Raw genomic sequence first — 22,418 nt, 5'->3', positions numbered from 1 at the left:
GGCAACCACCCACAGGGACATCAGGGGAGTCGAAGCATACGCTCGCCATCAAAATGAAACATGCTCCGTCGTGGGGAGACCAAGGGTGCAATGTGAGTGCCCGGAAGACAGAAGCGGGCAGAACCTGCACGGGCACCTCCTCACTGGGCTCAGTGCCGAGTGGATTCCTCTGCTGATCCTGCCTGGACGCGGCGCTCCCAGGTCTAGTCTGGCGCCCAGACTCGCAGAGGATGTGGGCTGGTCAGGAAGCCCACGCCCACTGCCAACGGAGGGGCCCTGGCTACCCTCCCTGAAGCCTCCTCAAGGGGAACTGTGACGCACACCCAGGTCTGAGCACCGCTGGGCAGAGCCACCAGAACTGTGGCGGATGGGGAGGTGCCAGAGCAGCAGCTAACACCGCGGGCCAGTGTGCCCTCCAGCAGGCAGCCCTAAGGACACAGACAGGAACCACTAACGCAATCCCATGCCAGAGCTGGTCCAAATGTGCTCTGCTCAATAAGCTGCCAGGCTCAAGGACTCACACCTACACACACTGAGATAAAAAGCTGAGAAACAAAGATCGCCCGGCTGGAAGCATGAGAAACAAGCCACGGCCGGAGGCCACCTCTCCCATGGCTGCAAGGCTCCTCCAAGAACAGTCGCTGGAAGTACATGGTAAGGACAAGGGAAAACAGGACCCACTGGAACAATACGTAAATATGCAAATGCCGTTAGTCAGGGTGCCAGACAGGAACAAGGAGCCTGGTGCCAGCCTCCTCCTCCGGCTCCTGGGTGTGGTGAGGACACCTGCACTCCCTGGGGGGGTGACTGAACATTCCCCTGGGACACAGGCCCCCTGCGGCCTCACCTGCGGTGCCCTCTGCCCTCCGCGCCTCACAGCTCAGAGCAGGCGAGCCTCCCCCGGCACGTGACGACGGGGACTTCCCACTACTGAGCCCCAGAGGTACGCAGGTACAGGAGGATTGTCATCTGGGGTTTCAAATTCTCACAGCTCTTTCCTGCCTTTGAAACATTAAAAAATTGTCTTTATTTTGACCTTTAAAAAAACCTCGACATTTCATCAACAAGGGCTAGCAAGATATCGCCTTGCTTCATTCCTGCCCCTGAAATGTCGCTTTCACCCGCACTCAGTGCACGTCCCTATGTTCCCCGTCACAGCTGAGCAGGCAAGGGAGCAGGTGGCCCGGCAGCCCCCGGCACGAAGAGTCCCATGCAGAACCTCAGAAGGGCACCGTCAGAGCCCAGCCAGGGCTCTCCCTGCAGCCCGGGCAGGAGGACGGCAGTTCCGTACTCTCACAAAGAGCTAGCGCCCGGTGCGGCTCCGGTGCGGCTCCGTCGTGACCGGCGACAAGGCCAGCAGGAGCGGGCGGGCGGGCGGGCAGGCGGGAGGCAGCGCGTGCCGCAGGTGACCAGGGCAGGAGTACCTTTCTAAAAGGGAGAGACTTGGCTGGACTAAAGGTCTGCTCTGTGAGCTCCAGCCCTTCGATTGTCTCCGTGCAGTCAGACAGGGGTGCGTCCTGCAACAGTAAACCGAGTCAGCAGAGCCCGGCCGCCTGGCCGACCAACCGGGCGCACAGGACGGCGTGGCTGAGAGCATGCAGCAGACAGCGACGTCGCCAGGAAGGTGGCGGAGGTGGCGCCGCCGTGAGCAAGCCCAGCCCCCAGGACCAGGACCACCTGGCCTGTCAGAGAGGCGGTGACAGTCACCTGCCCTGCAGGCCATGCATGGTGTCAGAGGCAACTACAGACCGACGCCCGTCCAGGCTGTCCTTTATAGAAATGCGGTCTCCATGGGCCACGGACAGGCACCAAGCAGCGCTCTGCTGCACACAGCAATGTGGACGAGAATAAGCCCGCCAAGCCCGGAGCCCAGCACTTCAGTGTGCAGCACTCAGACCGGGAGTGTTGGTCCCCAGGCACCGTGCCACCCACAAGGCATGCACTGAGCGCTGGGGGGACACGCCCCGGGCATGCTGGTGCCCGGCCACAACTCAGGGAGCGTGGCTGTGATTCTGACCACAAAGCGTTCTCAGAGACTGGAAAGAACCACAGAGAATTCCCAGTGCTCACCTGGACGAGGCTCCTGTCCATCACCACACCGCACAGCACCTGCGACTGGGGGCCGGCCGTCTTAATGTCCTGCAGGTTCTGCTCTCGGATCTGAGGAGGCAACAAGGAGGAACACGTCACACATGCCCACGCCTCCCCGCTAAGGACTGCCTGAGACCGTCCCTTTCTGAGACGTGGGCAAGCACGCACTCACTCGCGGGGCACACTCCCTTCCTGTCCCTCTTACCAGACACCATGAGCAGTCCCCGATGAAGGCTCTGCAGACTGCAGCCCTGCCTGCCACTCCCAGGCCACAGGTGCAAAGCACACGCGTACAGTGGGGCTGCAGCCGCGTCACAGGGCAGCAGCAGACCTCAACCTGACTCGCTCTGCCGGCAGCAGCCAGCACCCGCCCGCCCACAGCAGCCGCCGCCCGCCCACAGTACGCACCTTGTTCCTCATCTCCTGCACCTCCTTCGGGTTTGTGTTCAATGGAACAAACAGGTTAGGGACGGCAGAGGTGGAGGTTCTATGTCCATCCTCTTTAGTCCACTGTAACATTAAGAAGAGTGAAAATGTCAGAACTGGGACGGCAGCAGGTGACACCAGAGCACCCAATCTGTCAACTGATCTCACATCTGGTCATGCACTGAGCATCACAGAGGATGAACCAATGACCGCATCCTGTGCCGCTGCAGCGGCTGGAGGGGGCAGGGGGCATGTCCAGACAGAAACCCGGAATGGCGGAAGCCAGAGTGGTGACTGACCGGCCAGAGCCATTGAGAAAGCCCCGCTGAAATGTAGGGTCTGACTGGACTGACGGCAGAGCTGAGCCCGACTCCCCAGACTAGCCAGCGGGACCCTTCGGAGCCCATTGGTTCACCGCTCTGAGCACCGTCACCCAAAGCCAGCGGGAAGCATGAGATGACAGGTCATGGAAAGCAATGTGACGTGCTGCCCAGAGGGAGGGAAGACTCGGCATTGGAAGGCAAGAGTGGGCATCACCAAAGGTTGCATTACAATAAACTACGGCATCAGAATGCACTGTGTGCGTAGCTATTTCAACCCAGGAACCTCGCTGCATGAACGCGTATGCACCTGCTGGAGATCTGGTGATGTCGCATATTTTATGTAACGTCACGCTGAGTGTTACAAAAATACCCACGGGAGCCGGAAGCGCGTGACCCTTCCCAGCAGGCCGTCTTAGGTGGCGGGCACTCTGCCAGCACCCTGCGCCTTCCCTTGGTTTTTTGAATTTCCAATCAATGTGACCGTCTTTTATCACCTTGTAATTGTGAGGAGGCGGCGGCGCTGAGTGTTAACGCAAGCCCTCCTTCCAGAGCAAACGCTATTGTTTTCAGGGGTTTCCAAGAGGCACTAAGAGAGCCGTAACCGTAAGACCTGGAAAAGCAACGAGCGGTGCTCAGCCACTGCGGGAGCGCGATGGGCGTGCGCTGGGAGGTACTCACTGATGGCATCTTCGCTTAACCCCTCCAGCCTTTCGTTAAAGACAGTGTCCCGTCACATGAGACAGCACCTCAGGAGCTTGGCACTATTACTGTGAGTGAACATACCCAGCTGGGCGCAGGCACGGTGTGTCAATCCAGAGCAAGAAACACATCGCGAGCTGCCCAGGCTTCCCTCCAAGCCACACTGACTAACACGGGACTCACTGACACGTTCTCACTCTGAGAGCACATGGAGCTCAAAGCTGCTGCCACACCCCCCTCCCCCGGGAAACGCAGCACGGCTGCGGCTCATGTACTGACAGCAGCGAAGTCGTTCGGGCCCGCTCCCCGTAACAAGCAACATCAGTAAAAACGAACACAGGCCACGAGAAAAGAAAAAAGGGAGAGAGGGGCAGAGGGGAGGGGCCGGGGTGGAAGAGCGGAGGCCGGGCTCGGTGCTGGGCCTCTGCCGGTGTGGACGGCACGTGGGCTCCGGGCACAGAGGCGCTCACCACTGTGCGTCAGGAAACGCCAGCCACCTGGAGGACAGCACTCCGACACGTCTACAAAGTAAGAGCGTTATGAGGGAGGAAGCCGTGTGCTGCCTGGTGCCATCTCTCCGGCACTGCAGACAGCGTGCCCGCAGGCTCCACCGCGGAGCCCGGCTGCCGGGCCGGGTGAGGGCCGTGAAGACCGTCTCCACAGAGGGTCTGAGTGCCGGCACCTCGAGGGCGGCTCCGGGCCGGTGAACACGGGCGTGAAGCACGCTGGCAGCAGCCCTCTGTCGCTGTGCCCGCGGCGGCCTGCGCTGCACTGGGGCCATGCCGCCCCAGCAGGAGTCAGCAGACTCTCCGCGACGGCGGTCTACTCACATGCACAGTCCATGCAGGAGGCGGCTGCTGGGCGCGTTCGGAGGCTTTGGGACAGAGCAGGAGCTAACAAGGGAGGGCGGCCGGCCAAGAGCAGGCCGGGCCCGAGGAGAAACTGCTTAAGAAAGCACTGGAAGTTAAAGAGCAGGGAGTGACTCACTGAACCACCGCAGTCACAGCACTGAGCGCCAGGCTGTGACCGCACTGCCTTTGGGCGTGAAGCAGGAGGATCCTGAGGACAGTGAGCTTGCTGGGTTTGGGTTAATGCATGTTAGTCGGACCTTCGCTACATACGCACTAGGTGAAGCGAAATCACTGGAGAGGGACAGCATCTTAAGCAGTTTCAGCGGACAGTAGTACTGGTGTTACGGCTGATGCCTCGAGATGTGGGTTCAGACACAGGCTAAGGGCAGGAGCTCGTAATCGGGGTCAGAGGGCTGGTTCCCAAAGCCTCCGAAGCCCAGCGGCCCCACTTGCTCTACATCATCTAACTAGGAACAGTAAGGTAGGCACAGACCAAGCAGTTGGTAATACAGCTTGGCACGCAGACACCGGACGAGAGAGACTGCAGCAAGGGTTTCACGTGATCGTGTGTAATGTTCGTCCACACCTTAGTCTTCGACTTGGGGCTGCTTCCGTTCTGCCCTTCCTCAGAGGCATCGTCACCCCGGCCAGAGTTCAGCCATCTTGTCTTCTCTCGTTGCTGCTTCTGAAAACTGTGTCTGAGAGGAGAGCAAGTGCCCGAATCGCCGTCACTAGCAAAGGAGTAGCCGGTGACGCTAGCGGGAACCTCCACGTCGCTGTATTTCTTGGACTTCTCTCGCAGGGCCGGGTAGCGGTAAGGGTAGCCAGTCCTGTAGCCCTGGAGGCCAAAGAGGATAGACGGTCAGTACTCCCGTCTCAGCACAGCCCTCCTCAGGGGACGCTGTGGACAGACAGACACCTCAGAGGCTGCACGCAGGCGCCTATGTCTCAACAACCACCCCCCAAATACAAGCCCAACCGAAACGCGAACACGCTCACCAAAACCAAGGCCCTGATGCCGACCGCAGCACCAGTGCTTCCAACCCCACGGAACCCACCGGAAGTCCGTCAGGGCGGGAGGTGTGCTCACCACGGACTGGGAGGGACTGAGAGCAGACTGGAGCGGCACGAGATGAACGCTCTGCCCCAGGTGAGCCTGAGGTGGTGTTGAGGGCGACACCCAGTGGGAAAGGGGGCGCCGCCTGACCCTATTTACCAGGCTGGGTGGTGTCACCCTTGGGCGGGTAAGTGCCTCACAGGGGGACGGGCAAGTACCTTGGTTGCAGGCACATCCCTGGTGGGGGGTGTGCAGGAGGCAGCTGATCGATGATTCTCTTTCATCGATGTTTCTATCTATCCCTCTCCCTTCCTCTCTGTAAAAAAATAAAACATTTTTTAGCCGAAACCAGTTTGGCTCAGTGGTAGAGCGTCGGTCTGAAGTTAGTTTTTGATTGGATGTTGGTTCCACTCAGTTTTTCAAACTAATACGCTGATACTTGCATAGGTGCACTCTCCTGTTTACTGTATTTCCACACAAAATCTAAAGTTACTTGCTGTTGGCGACAACACAGCTTGTACTAATCACCCTGCCTAATATTTTTGCCTTTGAAGTGTCGGGTTAGATATCGTGACAAACTCAGGGACACCAAAAGGCTCCTCATGACAACTGGTTCTGGCAAGATTGCTCATTAGACGTTCAATTCACACCCAGACTCCGCCTCACAGCCATTCACTGCTGTGAAAAGTGCCCCTTAACTCGCCCCTGGGCAGGACCAGCCTTTTTCTGGCCCCACAGGCAGCACCCCAAGGCCAGGGTGGCATCAGCCTCCTGTCCCACTAGCTCGGTGATACGCCATTGCCCCACCTCCTTAAGGGTCCTCCTTGCCGGACTGGGATGGGCCTGTGACTGGCTTCTCACCAGTGGGACTGGCAGGGGGACAGGATGCATCAGTGAGTGTGGCGCCCATCCTGAGTGTCTGTACATTTCGATCTGAGAAAGCTGCCATGGCCACTGCAGACTGAGAGCCACCGCCCGAGAGCCTGGCAGTGGGGCCTCCCCCCGCTGAGCCTGCCCAGAGCCCAGCCCAGCTGACGCCCTGACTGCTGGCAGCCTGTGGGCTCAGCCGTCTCTGCACTGCGGACCCAGCCTCGCATCTGGACCGTCCTTCCCGCCGTTTCACCGGAACCAGAGCAAGGGGCCAGCAAGGCATACAGGGCTGGTCAGAGCGGGCCCGCGCCGCTGGCCGACACACCAGAAACGTGCACGTCCTCTCAGTGCAGGGACTCCCTCTCCTCTGGGTGCTCCTTCGTGCAAAGTCAGAGACGGACTAGAGGCATGCCCGCCCCGCTCTCTTCAGTGCTGCTGCGGCCTCGCTGGATGCCCACCTCTGCCCAGCTCGGCCTGCCGACGTGTTCCTACCTGTCCTTGGAGGTCATTTCCAAGTGCCGCCTTCTGCCTACAGCGTTCTCCCTGATGTGTGATGTGAAAAGGATGAAGGCCCTCACTGAGACCCCCACACCGGCAGACCACATCCTGCCGTGTCCGCGCAGAAGCCCTCTCACGCCAGAGCCCCCCACATTGTGTCTGGGCTTGGGCCCCGAACAGGACGAGGCACACAGAGCATCAGTAACTGGCCTCTGAACAGCTAGACCTTCCTGGTAACTCAAACAACAAACCCCTTGCCGACTGCGTTAGAAGGCCCTGGAAAGCGGAGTGTGGGCGAAGGTGCTGAGCCCCCTCTGCCCCGGAGTTAGGCACCAGCAGCCTGCGGCAGAGCAGGCCGTGTCCGTGCTGTCCCTGTCCCCATGGAGCCCAAACAAGGTCATCTTAGGAAACACAGACAAGGCAGCGCTGCGGGGATGTTTCAGGAGCCAGCGCGCGGCCCCTGCCTGGGAGAGCGCCTCCCAGCCCAGCACTGCGCTCTGGAGGAACCTCACCACCAGTGGCACACCGCTCTTACCAGGTTGTCGAGCATCCGCATGAGGGCTTCGAACTCCTGCTCCCCGATCAGCCACTTGGGCGGCGCGGTGCTCTCCCCTGCCGGGGCCCCGGGGGAGCGGGACTTGGCTTTGTATTTTCCGGGATCCAGGAGGACTAAGTTGTCTGGCCCTCCTGAACTGGCCAGAGTTCGGACCTTTTCAAAACAAGCAAACGTTACGGTCTGAGCTCCTTCCTGAGAGCACAGATGACTGTGAGAAATCACGGACATGGAAATGTCAAATCCCTAAGTGTAAGAATGAGAAATGCAGAATGGACAGTGACAGACTAATCACAAGGTTATGTTCAGCCCTGGCCGGGGAGCTCTGTAGGTTAGAGCATCACCTTGATACACCAAGGTGGTGGGTTCTATTCCCAGTCAGGGCACACACAAGAATCAGCCAATGAATACATAAATAAGTGGAGCAAGTCCACCTCTCTTTCTCTCTCTTGTTCTCTTGCTCTCTCTCAATCAATATTTTAAATGAATAAATAAACCCATAATGAATGTTTTAAAAATAAGGTTATTTTCAGAAGTTTTTCTTTAGCCTGAAAAAAATACTGGGCCCACGTACTTGGAGGAGAAATGTCAAATAACGTACTTTACAGGAGCCTATGAAGCAGAATGGGGAAGCACGGCTGCACAGACGCCAGTGAGGACAAGCTGGGGGCTGGCAGCACTTGCCACCGAGTGGCGCAAGTGGCACTTACAGCCGTGAGACTGTGGCAAGCTTCGAGCTCTCTGCGCCTGTTTTTTCTAAAGGAATGCCGAGGGTCAAATGAATGCCGCGCAATAACGTATATCAGGTAGGCACCTGATACCGGGGTCGGCACACACTGTATCCATAGTACTCCGTAAGTTAAAAAAACACACCACCATTTGGAAAACTAAACCAGCGATGTGGCATTTGCCCTGTTCTATTTCCAAACCCAGGAGCCCAGAGGAGGCAGAGGCTGCTTAGGACTCCTCCTGCGAGCCAGCACCCACGGTTCTGGAAGCCTGCCAAGCCCCGACCAAGCGCCGACGGCGCGCAGCACCGACCTGGATCTCACACGCAACCACGAGGTTGTGGATGTAGTAGAAGGCCTCCTCGACGCTCTCGCCGACCGACACCAGCCCGTGGTTCCGGAGGATGAGGACCTAAGGGAACACGGGAGCCCGTGGCGGGAAGCGCACCGATGCTTTCCCCTCCTCCTCCCTCCACTGTAGAAACGCCAGCTCACATGCCTACTGACCTTGCTTTTAGGACCCAAATTTTTCTGGATTAAAACCTTCTCCTCTTCATCAACCAAAATCCCATGATAATCATGGTAAGCCACTTCTCCGAGGGAGAGGGCCTCCGGGGAGATGGGTAGGAGCCCGCATTTCATGGCGGAGACCTGGAGAGCAAGCAGGCACAGTGAGAAAGCCCTCGCTGGCTGAGGACAGGGTCAATTCTCTCCTTGAAGAAATGAAAAAGGAACAGAGCTAACTTTGTTCTCTTCTCAGAAATAAACGAGCGCATGAGCTTACAAACGTACTCTGGGTCTGAGTGCAATGCACAGTTAGGAAGGCAGCGCTCACTAAGCTGGGAGAGCCAAGGAAGTCCCCATCCTCCTGGACCTCCACACTGACGCCAACGCTCTGTGAGCTCAGAATGAGTGACAAGGGGAGCCCCGGGCCCTGAGGACAGGCATCGGCCTCCTCTGGACGCACCAGAGAGCACGGCAGCTCTACGGCTGTGTGTGCAGGTTAGACTGCAGGTGGGACAGAAACACCTGATAATCAGATAAGAGCAAATTTGTAAAAGTTTAGGATAATTATACTGTACAATTTCTTTACATTTATTTAGGTAAAAAAAACAAAAACAAACAAAACAAAACAAACAAACAAAAAAAACCTTAACCTTGCAGGTGTGGCTCAGTGGTTGAACATCAACCTATGAACCAGGAAGTTGCTGTTCCATTCCTGGTCAGCACATGGCTGGGTTGTGGACTCAATGCCCAGCAGGGGGCATGCAGGAGGCAGCTGATCAATGATTCTCTCTCATCATTGATGTTTCTCTCCCACTCCCTTCCTCTCTAAAATCAATTTTTAAAAAATGTAAAAAAGATAATACCACAAAAAAGGCAATATAATATTTAATTACTTTCACAGTATCAGCTTTAAAAAACTTCCTTACCTACAAGAAGAAATTTCCTTACAAAGTAAACTTTTGAAGTTTTTGAAACAAATTACATGGTAGTTGCTTATAGCTATATTCTCAAAGGTACTTCTCTAATGGTTCTTGGGTTTTAAGAAAAAATTACATCCTTCAGAGAATGATATATTTAATAAAACTGATGTTGACATCAAGTACCACTTATTCAAAGTGAAATAAAGCAGATCACTCACTCACTTAAACAAACCAACATGCATGACATTCAAACATCAAGATATTAAAAATCAAGCCCTAGCCAGTTTGGCTCGGCGTTGGCTCTTGGACTGAAGTGTCCCAGGTTCAATTCTGGTCAAGGGCATGTACCTCAGTTGCAGGCTGGATCTCCTCCGTCGAGGGGGAGGAGAGGGGAGAAAAGGGTTGTGCGGGAAGCAACCAATCAATGTTTCTCTCTGTGTGTCTCTCCCTCTCCCTTCCACTCTCTAAAAATCAATGGAAAAATATCCTCAGGTGAAGATGAATGAAAATAAAAAATAAAATTTAAAAGGATATTAAAATTCAGCATTATTGAGTCAATTAGATCACCTATTATATAAGCAAGGCCATGAAGTCACTAAAGTATGAGGTGGTGGTAAAAAGCCAATTCCAGACAGGGCTCCGTTTCCACAGGGCTGTCCACGCTCCTCTTCAATCTGAGAGGTCTGGGCTTTGGCTGGGTGGGCCGGGCACCCAGCGGGACGCAGCCGGGTGACAGGCGGGGCAGGCCCCTGGAGGGCTGGGCGTGGAGGCCTGCTCTCCACAGCGGACACTACGATGCCCTCCTGCCCCAACTGCCGCCGTCTGCCGTCCCCAGTCAGGATGCCGCCCGGGGTCCGGGGCTCCTCCCCGACAGCCCATCAGCACCCTCCAGGCCCTCGAGTCCCACTAACCCCTCCTGAGCCCACAGCACCCTACTTACCACCCCTCCTGCCTCCCTGTTCTCAAACAAAGGCTCTAAGTGTACTGCTGTCACCCTGCACCGCCCCAGTGTTCCACACTGAAATCTGCCTCCACTGTCACCACGCTCTAATTTTCTAATGAAAAATTAATGGGCATTTCCAGACTCACGAGTTTTTCAGTATATGGACCCCTTAAAAGAAAAAACGCATTTTAAAAAAGTCAAACTAGTGAGTAAAAAAGTTTTAATCCAACGAAGTTAGGTCTAAGGACTTATTTGCAACAAGAGGCACTGCCGGGGCAATGTGCAGAGCCTCTCACTGAACAGCTTCCAAAGGGCAGCGGGAGCACGGCCACTCACCGCGGCCCCTGCGGGCGTGTGAATGTGGACCACACACTTCACGTCTGGCCGCGCAGCGTAGATGGCGGAGTGCAGCGTGAAGCCAGCTTGATTGACGCCTAGATTAGTGCTCCCCCGGTCTACGACATCTCCCTGCAGATTGATTTTCACCTGAAAATAAGAAAACAAAAGTTATCAATGTCAAAGGACTTCAAATTACCCTAACTAAAATCATTTAAACCGAATGTTAGTGTTTAGAACCACTTAGAGGTTCTCTAAGGCTCACAGGCTTAGAAGGGGTTAGGGTTTAATTAAGTGCTGTGACCTACACAGTCAAGATGCCCACGAGGGAAGGACAGTCTTACCAAACTGGATGCAGTCACTTCACTGTAGAGAAGCCCAAACGGTACAATGAGGAACTGTTCCTGCTCAGAGCTCACTCTGGTCTGTGGGGACATGACTGAGTTAGAGCAAAATTCAACAGAAATGGTTGGTTCTCTTTGAGGCCACAAACTCCCAGTCTTGTCGAACATCTATACAACACACAGCCTCATGCAGTCACGGGTCATGGATAGGAAGTGCATCTTGGTCACCATGATAACCAGCCAATGGCATGCACAAAGACAGCCACTCCTCGGGAACATGACAATGAGAACTAAAGCTTACTTTTTAAAAGTCTAACAGACCTGTTTTTAGAACTCAGAACCGGTAGGACGAGGAGCAATTACAAAACCACCAGCAGAGAGTGCTTCCGGCTGCCTGATCGCGTTCAGAGCCTCTGCTGGGGAACAACATTCCCCCAGGTGGATGCTAATAGCCGAGCCGCTTCCCACCTACTGTTGGACTCCACAAGGGTTTCAGTTTTGCCCACCTGGCGTGGCTCAGTGGATAGAGCATCGGCCTGTGAACTGACGTCCCAGGTTTGATTCCAGTCAAGAAGAGCACATACCTCAGCTGCAGGATCCTCCCCAACCCAGACCCTGGACAAAGCACGTACAAGAGACAACCAATCCATGTGTTTCTCTCACATTGATATTTCTCTGTCTTTCCCTCTCCCTTCCACTCTCTAGTGGGAAAATCTTATAATATAAGTCTGAGTCTGACGCAGAGAGAAAGTGCTAAATACAGATGCAGAGCAAAGATAGGAAAAGAACATTTCTGTCACTTCGGTCCCGGTGGACTAGCGCCGGCTTTCCTACATGTCCTCCACACGACGAATGCCCCTCTGTGTACGGAACAAACCCTAATGTCACACATCTTAAGGTCACTCCCTGGAAGTCAGTATCTCTGGCAAAGATAGCCATCCCACCAGAAGCACAGTGCACTGGCCACAAAGGTGGGCTCCAGACCACGTTGGAGCTGAGCCAAGACGAATGAAGAGGTGGAAAAACCCTGCCCTCAGCCAACCGCCACCAAGAGAGGAAACCCAGTCCGCATGCCAATTGGGCCACCCTGTCTCCTGACACCAACTTCTTTAAATCCAATGCGATCTTAACACAGATCTCATTCAGACAATCTAACCCTCTAACACCTGTTAGCATTTCTCAGTCTCTTTAGCAGAAAACCCCATGGTACTTGATCAAAGAAAGGGCACAATGACCTGTAGCACCTTTGGTTACAATGATAAACACTGCTAATAGTTCTTTTCTGGTAAGTGTCTATTTGATGACACCTAGATTGTAACAAAAAAGGATGCCATAAATAATTTAAAAACACAAACTTTTCTCTCAATTTAATTTTTACTCAGTATTTAGCCCCAAAGTCCCAAATAATTAAGGAGGGGGCAAATGAAGCAATTCAACTTTATTTACATAGTAGCATTCATTATAGGACTAGTGGCAAACATTTTTTAACTTCCAAAGAACAAGACGATGTTATTAAAGCCAATGATCCCATTTCCTATCACAGCTGTAACATTTCATGGAACTACCGTATTTTTCGGACCATAAGACGCTCCGGACCATAAGACGCACCAGTTTTTAGAGAAGGGAAATGAAGAAAAAAAGATTCTGAAACAAATAATGTCCTAAAATATTTTATGTGCATTAAAACCCAACATCACAGTCATAAACACATGTAATCAATCCTGTAAAGTAAACAGCAGCATTTAGAACCATTTTAGAGCTGGGCAAGCACACAGAGACCACACAGAGCCGGGCAAGTAAAAAAACTTTTTTTAAAAAGTATATGTGTAGGCTATATTTGGACCATAAGACGCAGGGACTTTCCCCCCCCCCCCACTTCTGGGGGGGAAAAAGTGCGTCTTATGGTCCGAAAAATACGGTAACTTTCAGGCAACCATTTCACATTACATCTCTACACCGATGCCAGCCCCTTCCTCACAGGCACAAGGAGCAAAGCTGGCAGCTGTGGCGGGCTAACTGGACCCACTGACCAAACATCAAAAGGCCCGTGGAGTTCTATGGGAGGCCTGGCTGGGACAGACCAGTTCAGACAGGTGTTTCCTGCAGTGGTGCAACCAAGAGGATACGTGTGTCTACTGGTGCCCAGCAGTTCTTGCTCCTGGGCACACACAGCACAAGACACCAGGGACTCCTCAAGGATCTGATACAGACTGAGGCAGGTGTGGATGAACATAAATGTACAGAATGGCTGAGGTCACTGCCATGGGGAGAAATGAAGAGGATGAGGTGGGATGGCATTCTACAAACATGACAGTGTGGACACGACAGGGTCAGGTTGCCGGAAACCAATACCAGCATGTAATAATTATAAGAGTTCCACCAAACGGTTGGTGAAGCTTGGGCGGCTCAACATGGGTGAGCCACATATGTAGTTTACCTGTTGGAAACGGGTAACTGGCACTTCCCCCAAAGCTGAATAGGATAATTGTTAACTGCCAGACAACTCATGGCATTTTATTGCCTCCTGTTGGCCAAACACCTGAACAGCTGTAGGCTATTTCCCAAACTAACAATATCCTTTGATACCCTACCCTTTAAAAAAAAAAAAAAAAAAAAAAAAAAAAGGACTTTTTTAAAATGCCGCGGGATGCGGGACAAATTGTTAAAAACCGGGACGTCTGGTCACCTTACCCAATGCTTTTCAAAATTATCTTTCATTCTTGGACTCCTTGTTAATCATCTACAATCAGCCCCTTTCTGCAGAACGCTGAACCCTTTTAACGCTGGGAAAAGAGCCCCGGCATCAGGCTGGCATTGAGTTCACTCTCGTGGCCACAGGGAGAAGAGACAGGAGGGTACTTGGTATCTCTGGCAAAGACCCATAACCCGTCCCAGCAGCACCGTGCACTGGTGACAAAGGTGGGCTCCAGACCAGCACCTCCAAGATTTAGCGTTCCTCAGAGTCCAGACTGGAGCGGAACTAAACACCACAGATTGAGTCCACAAGTAAAAACACCCCCACGTGCGCGTGCGGAGTGTGGAGAAAAGGGAAAAACCATCTGAATGGCTGCTAGCACTGTTGCTCAGGGAGAGAAGAGTATTGGCAGAGTTACAACTCCTCTTTAGCCATCTGTGTAAGGAACACTTGTTACTATAAGCAGGAACTATATAAATAATTTAAAATATCCAATTAAAAATAAATGAAAAAACAAAGATTGAACAGGTTTAAAAGTCAAAGGAAGAAAACAAGTCAAAGAGGCTACTCTCCACAAAAGAAAAAAGCAAGCAAACACCTGACAGTTCATTAGGAATCGGAGGCAAGAGGGAATGGAATTGCAAGGCCTGAAGTCTGGGCATGGGGGGGACACTGAGCGGTGGTCAGGAGTAGAAATGGGTTCACACATCGGTAAGGAGTCCCCATTTTCTCTATGACACCACAGGGTCACCTGCTGGCTGAAGGAGGTCAGGAATTTCAGAGTAAAAGAGTAGGAAATCTGAGGGAGCCTGTGAGAGATGGCTACCTACAGCAGCCAGGCAGCGGGAGGTCCCATGGAGACCAGGGTTGCAAATGCATGGAGTAGGCCAGTGGCTCTGCTGTGAGGCTCTCTGCAGGCAGATCTGGCTGCTCGGGTCCAGGGAGGTAGAGGGCAGTGCTGACAAAGTGTGCCTGAAATGAGGACCGTGCATTTCAGCTGGACAGCACAGGGAGTGAACAAGGCAGACTGACCGGCTGCAGAAGGAAAGATCCAGAGGCAGGGCAGGTTTCATTCAGTGATGGAACCCCAGAGTGAGAACAATGCTTCGCACAGACAATAAATGTTTACAGCAGACGCCGAGAAAATACTGATTGTAAGAATGAATTGAAGAAAATAAAGGTCCTGATAATATTGGAAAACGGCTAAAACTAGAGTAGCTAACGAAGTAAAATAAGAGATGGAAAGAAAATAGCTTCATTCTTAGGTTTTTAGGCATAAAAAGATCTTTAAAACTGCCTGTATTTGGAAAACACTCATTTTTTACAGAGAAGAAGGGAAAGGGATAGAGAACCAGAAACATCGATGAGAGAGAAACATTGACCAGCTGCCTCCTGTACACCCCCTACCAGGGATGTGCCCACAACCAATGTACATGCCCCTGACTGGAATCAAACCAGGGACCCCTCAGTCCGCAGACTGACGCTCTTCACTGAGCTAAACAGGCTCCGGCTAAACACGCATTTATTAAGTTAGCATGCAAGAAAGGAGTTCTAAAGAACTACTGTTCTCATAATTTTTAATTCAAACTGGCAGGTTCTCAGATTGTTAGACTCTGCAGTCAGGAATCAGAAGAAAGCTCTTCCAAGCTTTACCTCAGCTCAGTGGCTCCCCCTTCTAAACAGAAGAGGCAGGTGGGACCAGGCACACGCCAGTCCATTTATCACTCAGTTACTGCCTCACCCAATACTCACTGTGATGTGATTGTAGATAAGCTGAGACCACCCGAAGAGGTCTGCCAGTCTGTAGAATGCTGCCAATTTGCAACGCAGTAGCTTCTCCCCTTTGTCATAGGCAATAGAATCAGATCCTCTCAGGTCGTTCACAGGAGTCACCATACCAAGACCTGAAATAAAGAAACAGCCGAAACCGGTTTGGCTCAGTGGTAGAGCGTCGGTCTGTGGACTGAAAGGTCCCAGGTTCGATTCCGGTCAGGGGCATGTACATTGGTTGCGGGCACATCCCCGGTAGGGGGTGTGCAAGAGGCAGCTGGTCGATGTTTCTCTCTCATTGACGTTTCCAGCTCTCTATCTCTCTCCCTTCCTTTCTGTAAAAAATCAATAAAATATATTTAAAAAAAAAAAAAAAAAAAAGAAAAGAAAAGAAAAAGAAACACAAAGCACAAAGGTTTAGTGTGTCTTACCGAAAGTAAATCAAATAGTAACAGTTCTGAGATATTCCTCTTCTACACTACACATAAAGTCAGTCTTAAAAACAATTTCATAAAGACCATATTCTCCAACATTACTATAATTAAGTTGAAATCAATTAACAAAAAGGCAGCAAAATAGGTAGGATGCAATAAAGCAAAGCTCAGAAGGAAAGTTACAATATTAAACATTTATTTTTAATAAGTTTTTTTTAATAATCTATGAAACTAGAAAGAGTAAATTAAATCCAAGATTAAAAGAAAATAGGAATAATAAAAGTAAAAGCAGATCTCAAACAGAAAAATAATAGAGAAAATCATTTAGTCTTGAGATTAAAAATGAAACCCTATACAATAAAGAGTTAATATATAAATGGACCCTCACACCCTCACAAGATGGCTGCCTACAACCAGGCCGGCAAGTGGGTTAGTGAGGGACCACCAAACAACTGAACAAGCAGGCTGCATGGGGCGACCAGGCCAGCAGGTGGGGGCAGTTAGGGGCAACCAGGCCGGAAAGGGGGGGGGGGGGCAGTAAGAGGTCACCAGGCTGGCGGGGAGGGGTGGGCAGTTAAGGGCAACCAGGCCGAAGCCAGTTTGGCTCAGTGGTAAAGCGTTGGTCTGCGGACTGAAAGGTCCCAGGTTCAATTCCAGGCAAGGGCATGTACATTGGTTGCAGGCACATCCCCGGTAGGGAGTGTGCAAGAGGAAGCTGGTCGATGTTTCTCTCTCATCGATGTTTCTAGCTCTCTATCTCTCTCCCCTTCCTCTCTGTAAAAAATCAATAAAATATATTAAAAAATAAAAAAAGGGCAACCAGGCCAGCAGATGCGGGGATGGGGGGGGGATGCAGTTGGGGGCAACCAGGTCAGTGGGGGGAAGGGGGGCAGTTAGGCTGGCGGGGGGGGCAGTGAGGGGCAACTAAGACGGCAGGGAGGATAAGTTGGGGGCAACCAGGCCAGCGGGGGGTGGGAAACAGTTAGGCGCGACTAGGTTGGGGGGGGGGGGGGGGCGCGGGCGGCGGCGCAGTATGGGTGACCAAGGCAGGCAGGCAGGTGAGCGATTAGGAGCCAGCGGTTCAGGATTGTTAAAGGAATGTCCCAGATTGGAGAGGGTGCAGTCTGGGCTGAGGGACCCTCCCACCCCAGCACCATGCATGAATTTTGTGCACTGGGCCTCTAGTAAAATAATGAAAACAAAATAAAATATGCCTCCAGACTCACCAACAAAACACAGCGTGCTATAAATTACCAGCGTGGAGAAGTAGAGAGGGGCCATCCTACAGATCTTTCAGACATTGAAAGAATAAAAAGCCCTGGTCGGTGTGGCTCAGTTGGGTTGCCGGCTGATTTCCAATCAGGACACATGCCTGGGTTTCAGGCTCAATCTCCAGCAGGGGTGTTTGGAGGCAGCCGATTGATGTTTTTCTCTCCTCAATGTTTCTCTCTCTCTTTCCCTCTCCCTTCCTCTTTCTAAAATCAAAAACATTAAAAAAAAAAAAAAAAAAAAAGATAAAGGGGTAATATGAATAACTAAGATAAAGGGACAATATGAATAACTATGCCAGCAAATTTTTTAACTTAGATAAAATAAAATAGACAAATTGCTAAGAGACACAAGCCTCCAAAGCTCACTCCATGAGAAACAGATATTCTGAGTAGCCCTATTTCCAGGCCCAAATGACTTCACTGTGAATTCCATCACACGTGTAAGAAATAATAATACCAGTTCCACACACACTCTCAGAGCCCTTTCCAACTGATTCTGCCGGCCCAGCTTTACCTTCACCAGCCACACACAGACATGACATTACAAAAAAGGACAGACCAGTATTTCTCATGAACACAGACTAAAAATTACTTAACAAAAGTTTAGCAAATAACCCAGCAATACATGGAAAGAACACACCATGACTAGGGGGGTTATCTCAAGAATGCAAGGTTGGTTCAGCATTCAGAAACCAATCAATATATTTACCATATCAAACTGAAGAGGGAAAGCACGTAATCATTTTAGTAGATGCAGAACAAGCATTTCCACATCCATTCAGGATGAAGGCTCTCAGCGTGTTAGAGAGAGAAGGAACAGCCTCAACTCGACAAGGAACATGGGCACAGCTGACACTACCATCAAACCTCCTGAGGAAAGGGGAATGTTTTCCTAAGGTCAGGAACAAAACTGTTTTTGAATCTTCTTAAGTCTCTATCACAACCCCACACAAAACCGACGAGAGCAACCAGGGATAAGAAAACCCAAACCCAAAGACGATCTCTACAACAAACAGGTAACGACAAGGTAAGCCCATCGACCAGAAAATACAAGGGGCAGAGGGCATGACATCAGCATGGACCACTGGCCACACCTGAGACTCCCAAAAGAACCACCAAGGACTCATAAGGCTCTACCTGGTTTGGCTCAGAGGATAGAGCATTGGCCTGAGGACTAAAGGTCCAGGGTTCGATTCTGGTCAAGGGCACACACCTACCTTGCAGGCTCGGCAACCAATCAGTATGTCTCTCTCGCATCAATGTTTCTCTCATTGTCTCTCACCGTCCCTTCAACTCCCTCTAAAAATCACTGGGAAATATCCTCAGGAGAGAAGGATCAATCAATCAGTAAAAGAACACACTAGGAAGCTCAGAGGGCCAGGTTCAGAAGAGCAGCTGAAATCAGGAGGAGCTCCGCACACTTTAGCCCACACTAACTGTCCACAACTGTCTTTCAGGACAAAGTCTCACACTAAGAAACTTGTAGAAATCAAAACCCAAACTGAGTACCACAGACCATCAAGAGAAAAGAAAAAAAGGGGAAAAAGATCGGGAGAAAAGCACTGGAGGGGAACAGACCAGATTTCATTAAATCAGCTGCCATTTTTCAGCACTTCACAAACACAAAACAAGAGGGCGCTCTAGAGCCATGACTTTGGAAAAACTTTCCTGTGCAATGCTCCTCCAGGAAAACTGATTTCATGTAAAAACAATCAAAAAATAGCATGCTCACACCATATAAAAATTATTATACAAAAAAGGGCAGAATCACATCCCTACAGACAACAAAAACACACAAGAACATACGTCCACAAAACAATGAAAATTATAACCTACTATTTCATAACAAGGTAGAGAAAGGCATACGTAATGAAAGTGAAAAACACATTTAACATTTAAGATAATTAGAAAAATAAATAAATAAAAATTATTTTTAAAATTATTTGCTAAACAAAAAGGTGGAGAAAAACAAAAAATAATTTTTAAAAAATCAAGGAAATGAAAGGGATAAAAAGGATTTGAGAAAAAGTGACAATTAGAGAAGACAAACCAAGAAAATCCAATATGTACATAACAAAAGCAAAGCAACAGAATAGATACTAAACACCAATTCAAGAAATTATAGCTAAAATAGCATTGGCCAGTATCGCTCAGAGGTTAGAGCATCAGCCCTTACACTGAAGGGTTGTGGGTTGGATTCCTGGTCGAGGGCAAGTACCTGGGCTTCAGGTGTGATCCCTGTTTCCAGTCGGGGCTTGGCAGGAGGTAACCAATCCTGCCTGGCTGTGGGCTCGATCCCCAGCAGGGGACATGCAGGAGGCAGCTGATGGATGTGGATGAATTGATGTTTCTCTCTCCCTCTCCCACCCTCTCTCTCTAAAAATCAATAAAAATATATTTTCTTAAAGAGAGATTAATAGTGAAGAGGGTGGGTGACTGGTAAATCTGTTTATACCTGTGAGGTAGTTATAAAGGTGTTTACCTTAAAACCATGCGTGAGATATGTTATTTGTTCTATGCCATCTATTTTTGTTATACTTTACAAAAACAGTTAAAATTTGTTTCTAAATTTAGATTTCTTTCTTCCTTTCTTTTTGTGGAATGACATTCTTAAAATTTCCTTTACCTCTGATTAGAAGACAATATACAACTAACTATATTACATTATTCTTTTCTTATCTAATTCCTAAGAAATGTCACTGGACTCCATTCGGAATCCCTGTGAAAACCTTACTTACTACCACTGGGCCTCGGGGAGGTTTGAGCTGGTAAGTTAAGTGTCTCTAGACATCAGTGAGACATGACTCTGGTGAGTGCCAATCCACCTCTAAGAACACCATGGGACGGACAGGCAAATGGCAAACAAATGCCAGGAGACCTAACGGAAACCAAGACCTGATGTTGGTCACTCAGAAGCAGACCATCCACTAGAACCCACAGAGGTCACATTAGCAGATGCTCCAGTGACCCTGGGCTCCATCTTTGCACAACTAACCATTCTTTGCTCACATTCTCACTTGCACCCAATAAATCCATCATTTTCCCTCTGGCTTTCTTTTGGAATTTTTCTGTTTCTCACTTATTTGCAAGCAGCAGTAAGGAATGGTGGGTAAGAAACACTGGTCTGGCTGAAATGAGTTCAGGCAAAATCAATGTGCTATCTACAACCATTATTTCTACTTAGTTTAATTCACACAGGGTCTGAGAAGCCACATAAAAAGTCTTGTGGCCCAGCCAGTGTGGCTCAGTGGTTAAGTGTTGACCTATGAACCAGGAGGTTACTGTTTGATTCCTGGTTAGGGCACATGCCCAGGATGCAGGCTCGATCCTCAGTGTGGGACATACAAGAGACAGCCAATCAATAATTCTCTCTCATCATTGATTTTTCTCTCTCCCTCTCCCTTCTTCCCTGAAATCTCTCTCCCTCCCTTCCTCCCTCCCTCTCCCTCTCCTTTTCCCTCTTCCTCTCCTTCTCCCTTTTCCTCCTCCCTCTCCCTTTCTCTCTCTATATATATATATTTATACACATACACACACACACACACACACACACACACACACATACCGAGTGGCCAGATTATTATATCTCTGAAGGCATAATAACCTGGCCACTCAGTGTGTGTGTGTTAGAGGCCCGGTGCATTAATTTGTGCATGGGTGGTGTCTGGCCAGCCTGGCCAGGGGGAGGGAACATGGGTGGTTGGCTGGCCTGCCTGCTGGTAGAATTCCTGGTCAAGGGGACAATTTGCATATTAGCCTTTATTATATAGGATATACACTGAGTGGCCAGATTATTATGTGTTCAGTGTGTGTGTGTGGGTAAAGGTCATTTGCCTGAAAAATAAGTCTCATTAGCTCATAAAAGAGGAGCCCCCTCTACATTCAAGACGTTTTCAGGCTTACAGTCCATTTTCCACTAAAACACATTAATGGAGTTCAAAAAACTCCATTCTATATATGACATGTATTTCAGGAAATGTTTCCTGGGAAATGACAGACGTGCAGAGCCACGAGGTACTCACTCATGTTCAAGGCAGCCATTCCTCCTTGTGGGGCGGCTGGGTAGACGCTCGGAGCATTCGTGGTCATGAAGTCCGCAATCTGCTGCAATGCCAGCAGGCCGGTGGGGTTTTTCCCCTTCTTAAACTGTTCCTGGATCATCGACTCCAACTCTTCACAGAAAGCCTGGTAACGGCAAATCCCACAGTGAGACGCCATTGCCTTTGTTTCTTGAGAAGGCAAGGGTAACTTTCACGCAGACTGAGCTGCTGCTCGTTTCCATCCAGTCCTAGGAAGGTGGACGGATCCTCTCATATACAAATACTTGAGGTAAAAAATTGGTACATTCTTTCTGGAAGGAATTTAACAATATAAACGCTTAACAGTGTGAGCAGGCGTCCTATTCCTAGGAACCCTTTCTTAGGAAATACCTAGGGATGTGATCAAGATTCATCTGTAAGGATGTTCCCTGCAGCAGTGCTGACAGAGACAAACAGGTGAATCCACAGGTGAAGCTGCAGAAGACTAAAAACCATGGACCCACCTGACTGGCAGTCACCAGCCTCTCGGACCTCTCGGACCACAGACGGCGACCGCTGCAGCTGACAATGGAATGCTATGTGCTTTCAACGTCAAAGACCACGTAAATGGCATAAATGTACTCTTGATATGTATTGGAGTTAAAAGGTTTTAAAGAGCCGAAACCGGTTTGGCTCAATAAATAGAGCGTCGGCCTGTGGACTGAAAGGTCCCAGGTTCGATTCCAGTCAAGGGCTTATACCTTGGTTGCAGGCACATCCCCAGGAGGGGGTGTGCAAGAGGCAACTGATCAATGATTCTCTCTTACCAATGTTTCTAATTCTCTATTCTTCTCTCTTCCTCTCTGTAAAAATTTAATAAAAAATATATTTTTTAAATGGTTATAAAGAACACACATGCATCTTTTATAAGAGCAGATGCATATGTAAACACAGAAAGACTAAAATACATCAAAATGCTCATTGTAATTCTGTGACAGAATCATTAGTAATTTTCATGTTCTACTTTACGCTTCTCAGTAGTTTCTTCATAATACATATTTAAAATTAATCTTAAAAAGAAAC

General features: G+C 50.2%; 1 protein-coding gene across 6 annotated transcripts in view; it reads right to left on the bottom strand.

Moving 5' to 3' along the window:
• Window positions 1–22,418, bottom strand: part of ADD1 (adducin 1) — a 66,503-nt gene that overhangs the window by 5,953 nt on the left and 38,132 nt on the right. For 2 of the 6 annotated variants that reach the window (XM_036417185.2, XM_036417191.2), the window contains exons 3-13: window positions 21,339–21,501; window positions 15,594–15,745; window positions 11,147–11,227; window positions 10,803–10,952; window positions 8,604–8,747; window positions 8,410–8,508; window positions 7,351–7,524; window positions 4,884–5,228; window positions 2,500–2,601; window positions 2,071–2,160; window positions 1,425–1,517 (exon numbers count right to left, since the gene is read on the bottom strand). In XM_036417185.2, coding sequence (XP_036273078.1) covers window positions 1,425–1,517; window positions 2,071–2,160; window positions 2,500–2,601; window positions 4,884–5,228; window positions 7,351–7,524; window positions 8,410–8,508; window positions 8,604–8,747; window positions 10,803–10,952; window positions 11,147–11,227; window positions 15,594–15,745; window positions 21,339–21,501 — 1,593 coding nt within the window. The remainder of the gene's footprint in view (window positions 1–1,424; window positions 1,518–2,070; window positions 2,161–2,499; window positions 2,602–4,883; window positions 5,229–7,350; window positions 7,525–8,409; window positions 8,509–8,603; window positions 8,748–10,802; window positions 10,953–11,146; window positions 11,228–15,593; window positions 15,746–21,338; window positions 21,502–22,418) is intronic. The other 4 variants (XM_036417188.2, XM_036417186.2, XM_036417189.2 and 1 more) reach the window with 4 other exon arrangements.

The sequence above is a fragment of the Pipistrellus kuhlii genome, unplaced genomic scaffold (genome assembly GCF_014108245.1).
Source record: "Pipistrellus kuhlii isolate mPipKuh1 unplaced genomic scaffold, mPipKuh1.p scaffold_m20_p_58, whole genome shotgun sequence".
Classification (NCBI taxonomy): domain Eukaryota; kingdom Metazoa; phylum Chordata; class Mammalia; order Chiroptera; family Vespertilionidae; genus Pipistrellus; species Pipistrellus kuhlii.
Note: the sequence above shows the minus strand (reverse complement) of the source record. Positions and strands in the feature narration are given on the sequence as shown.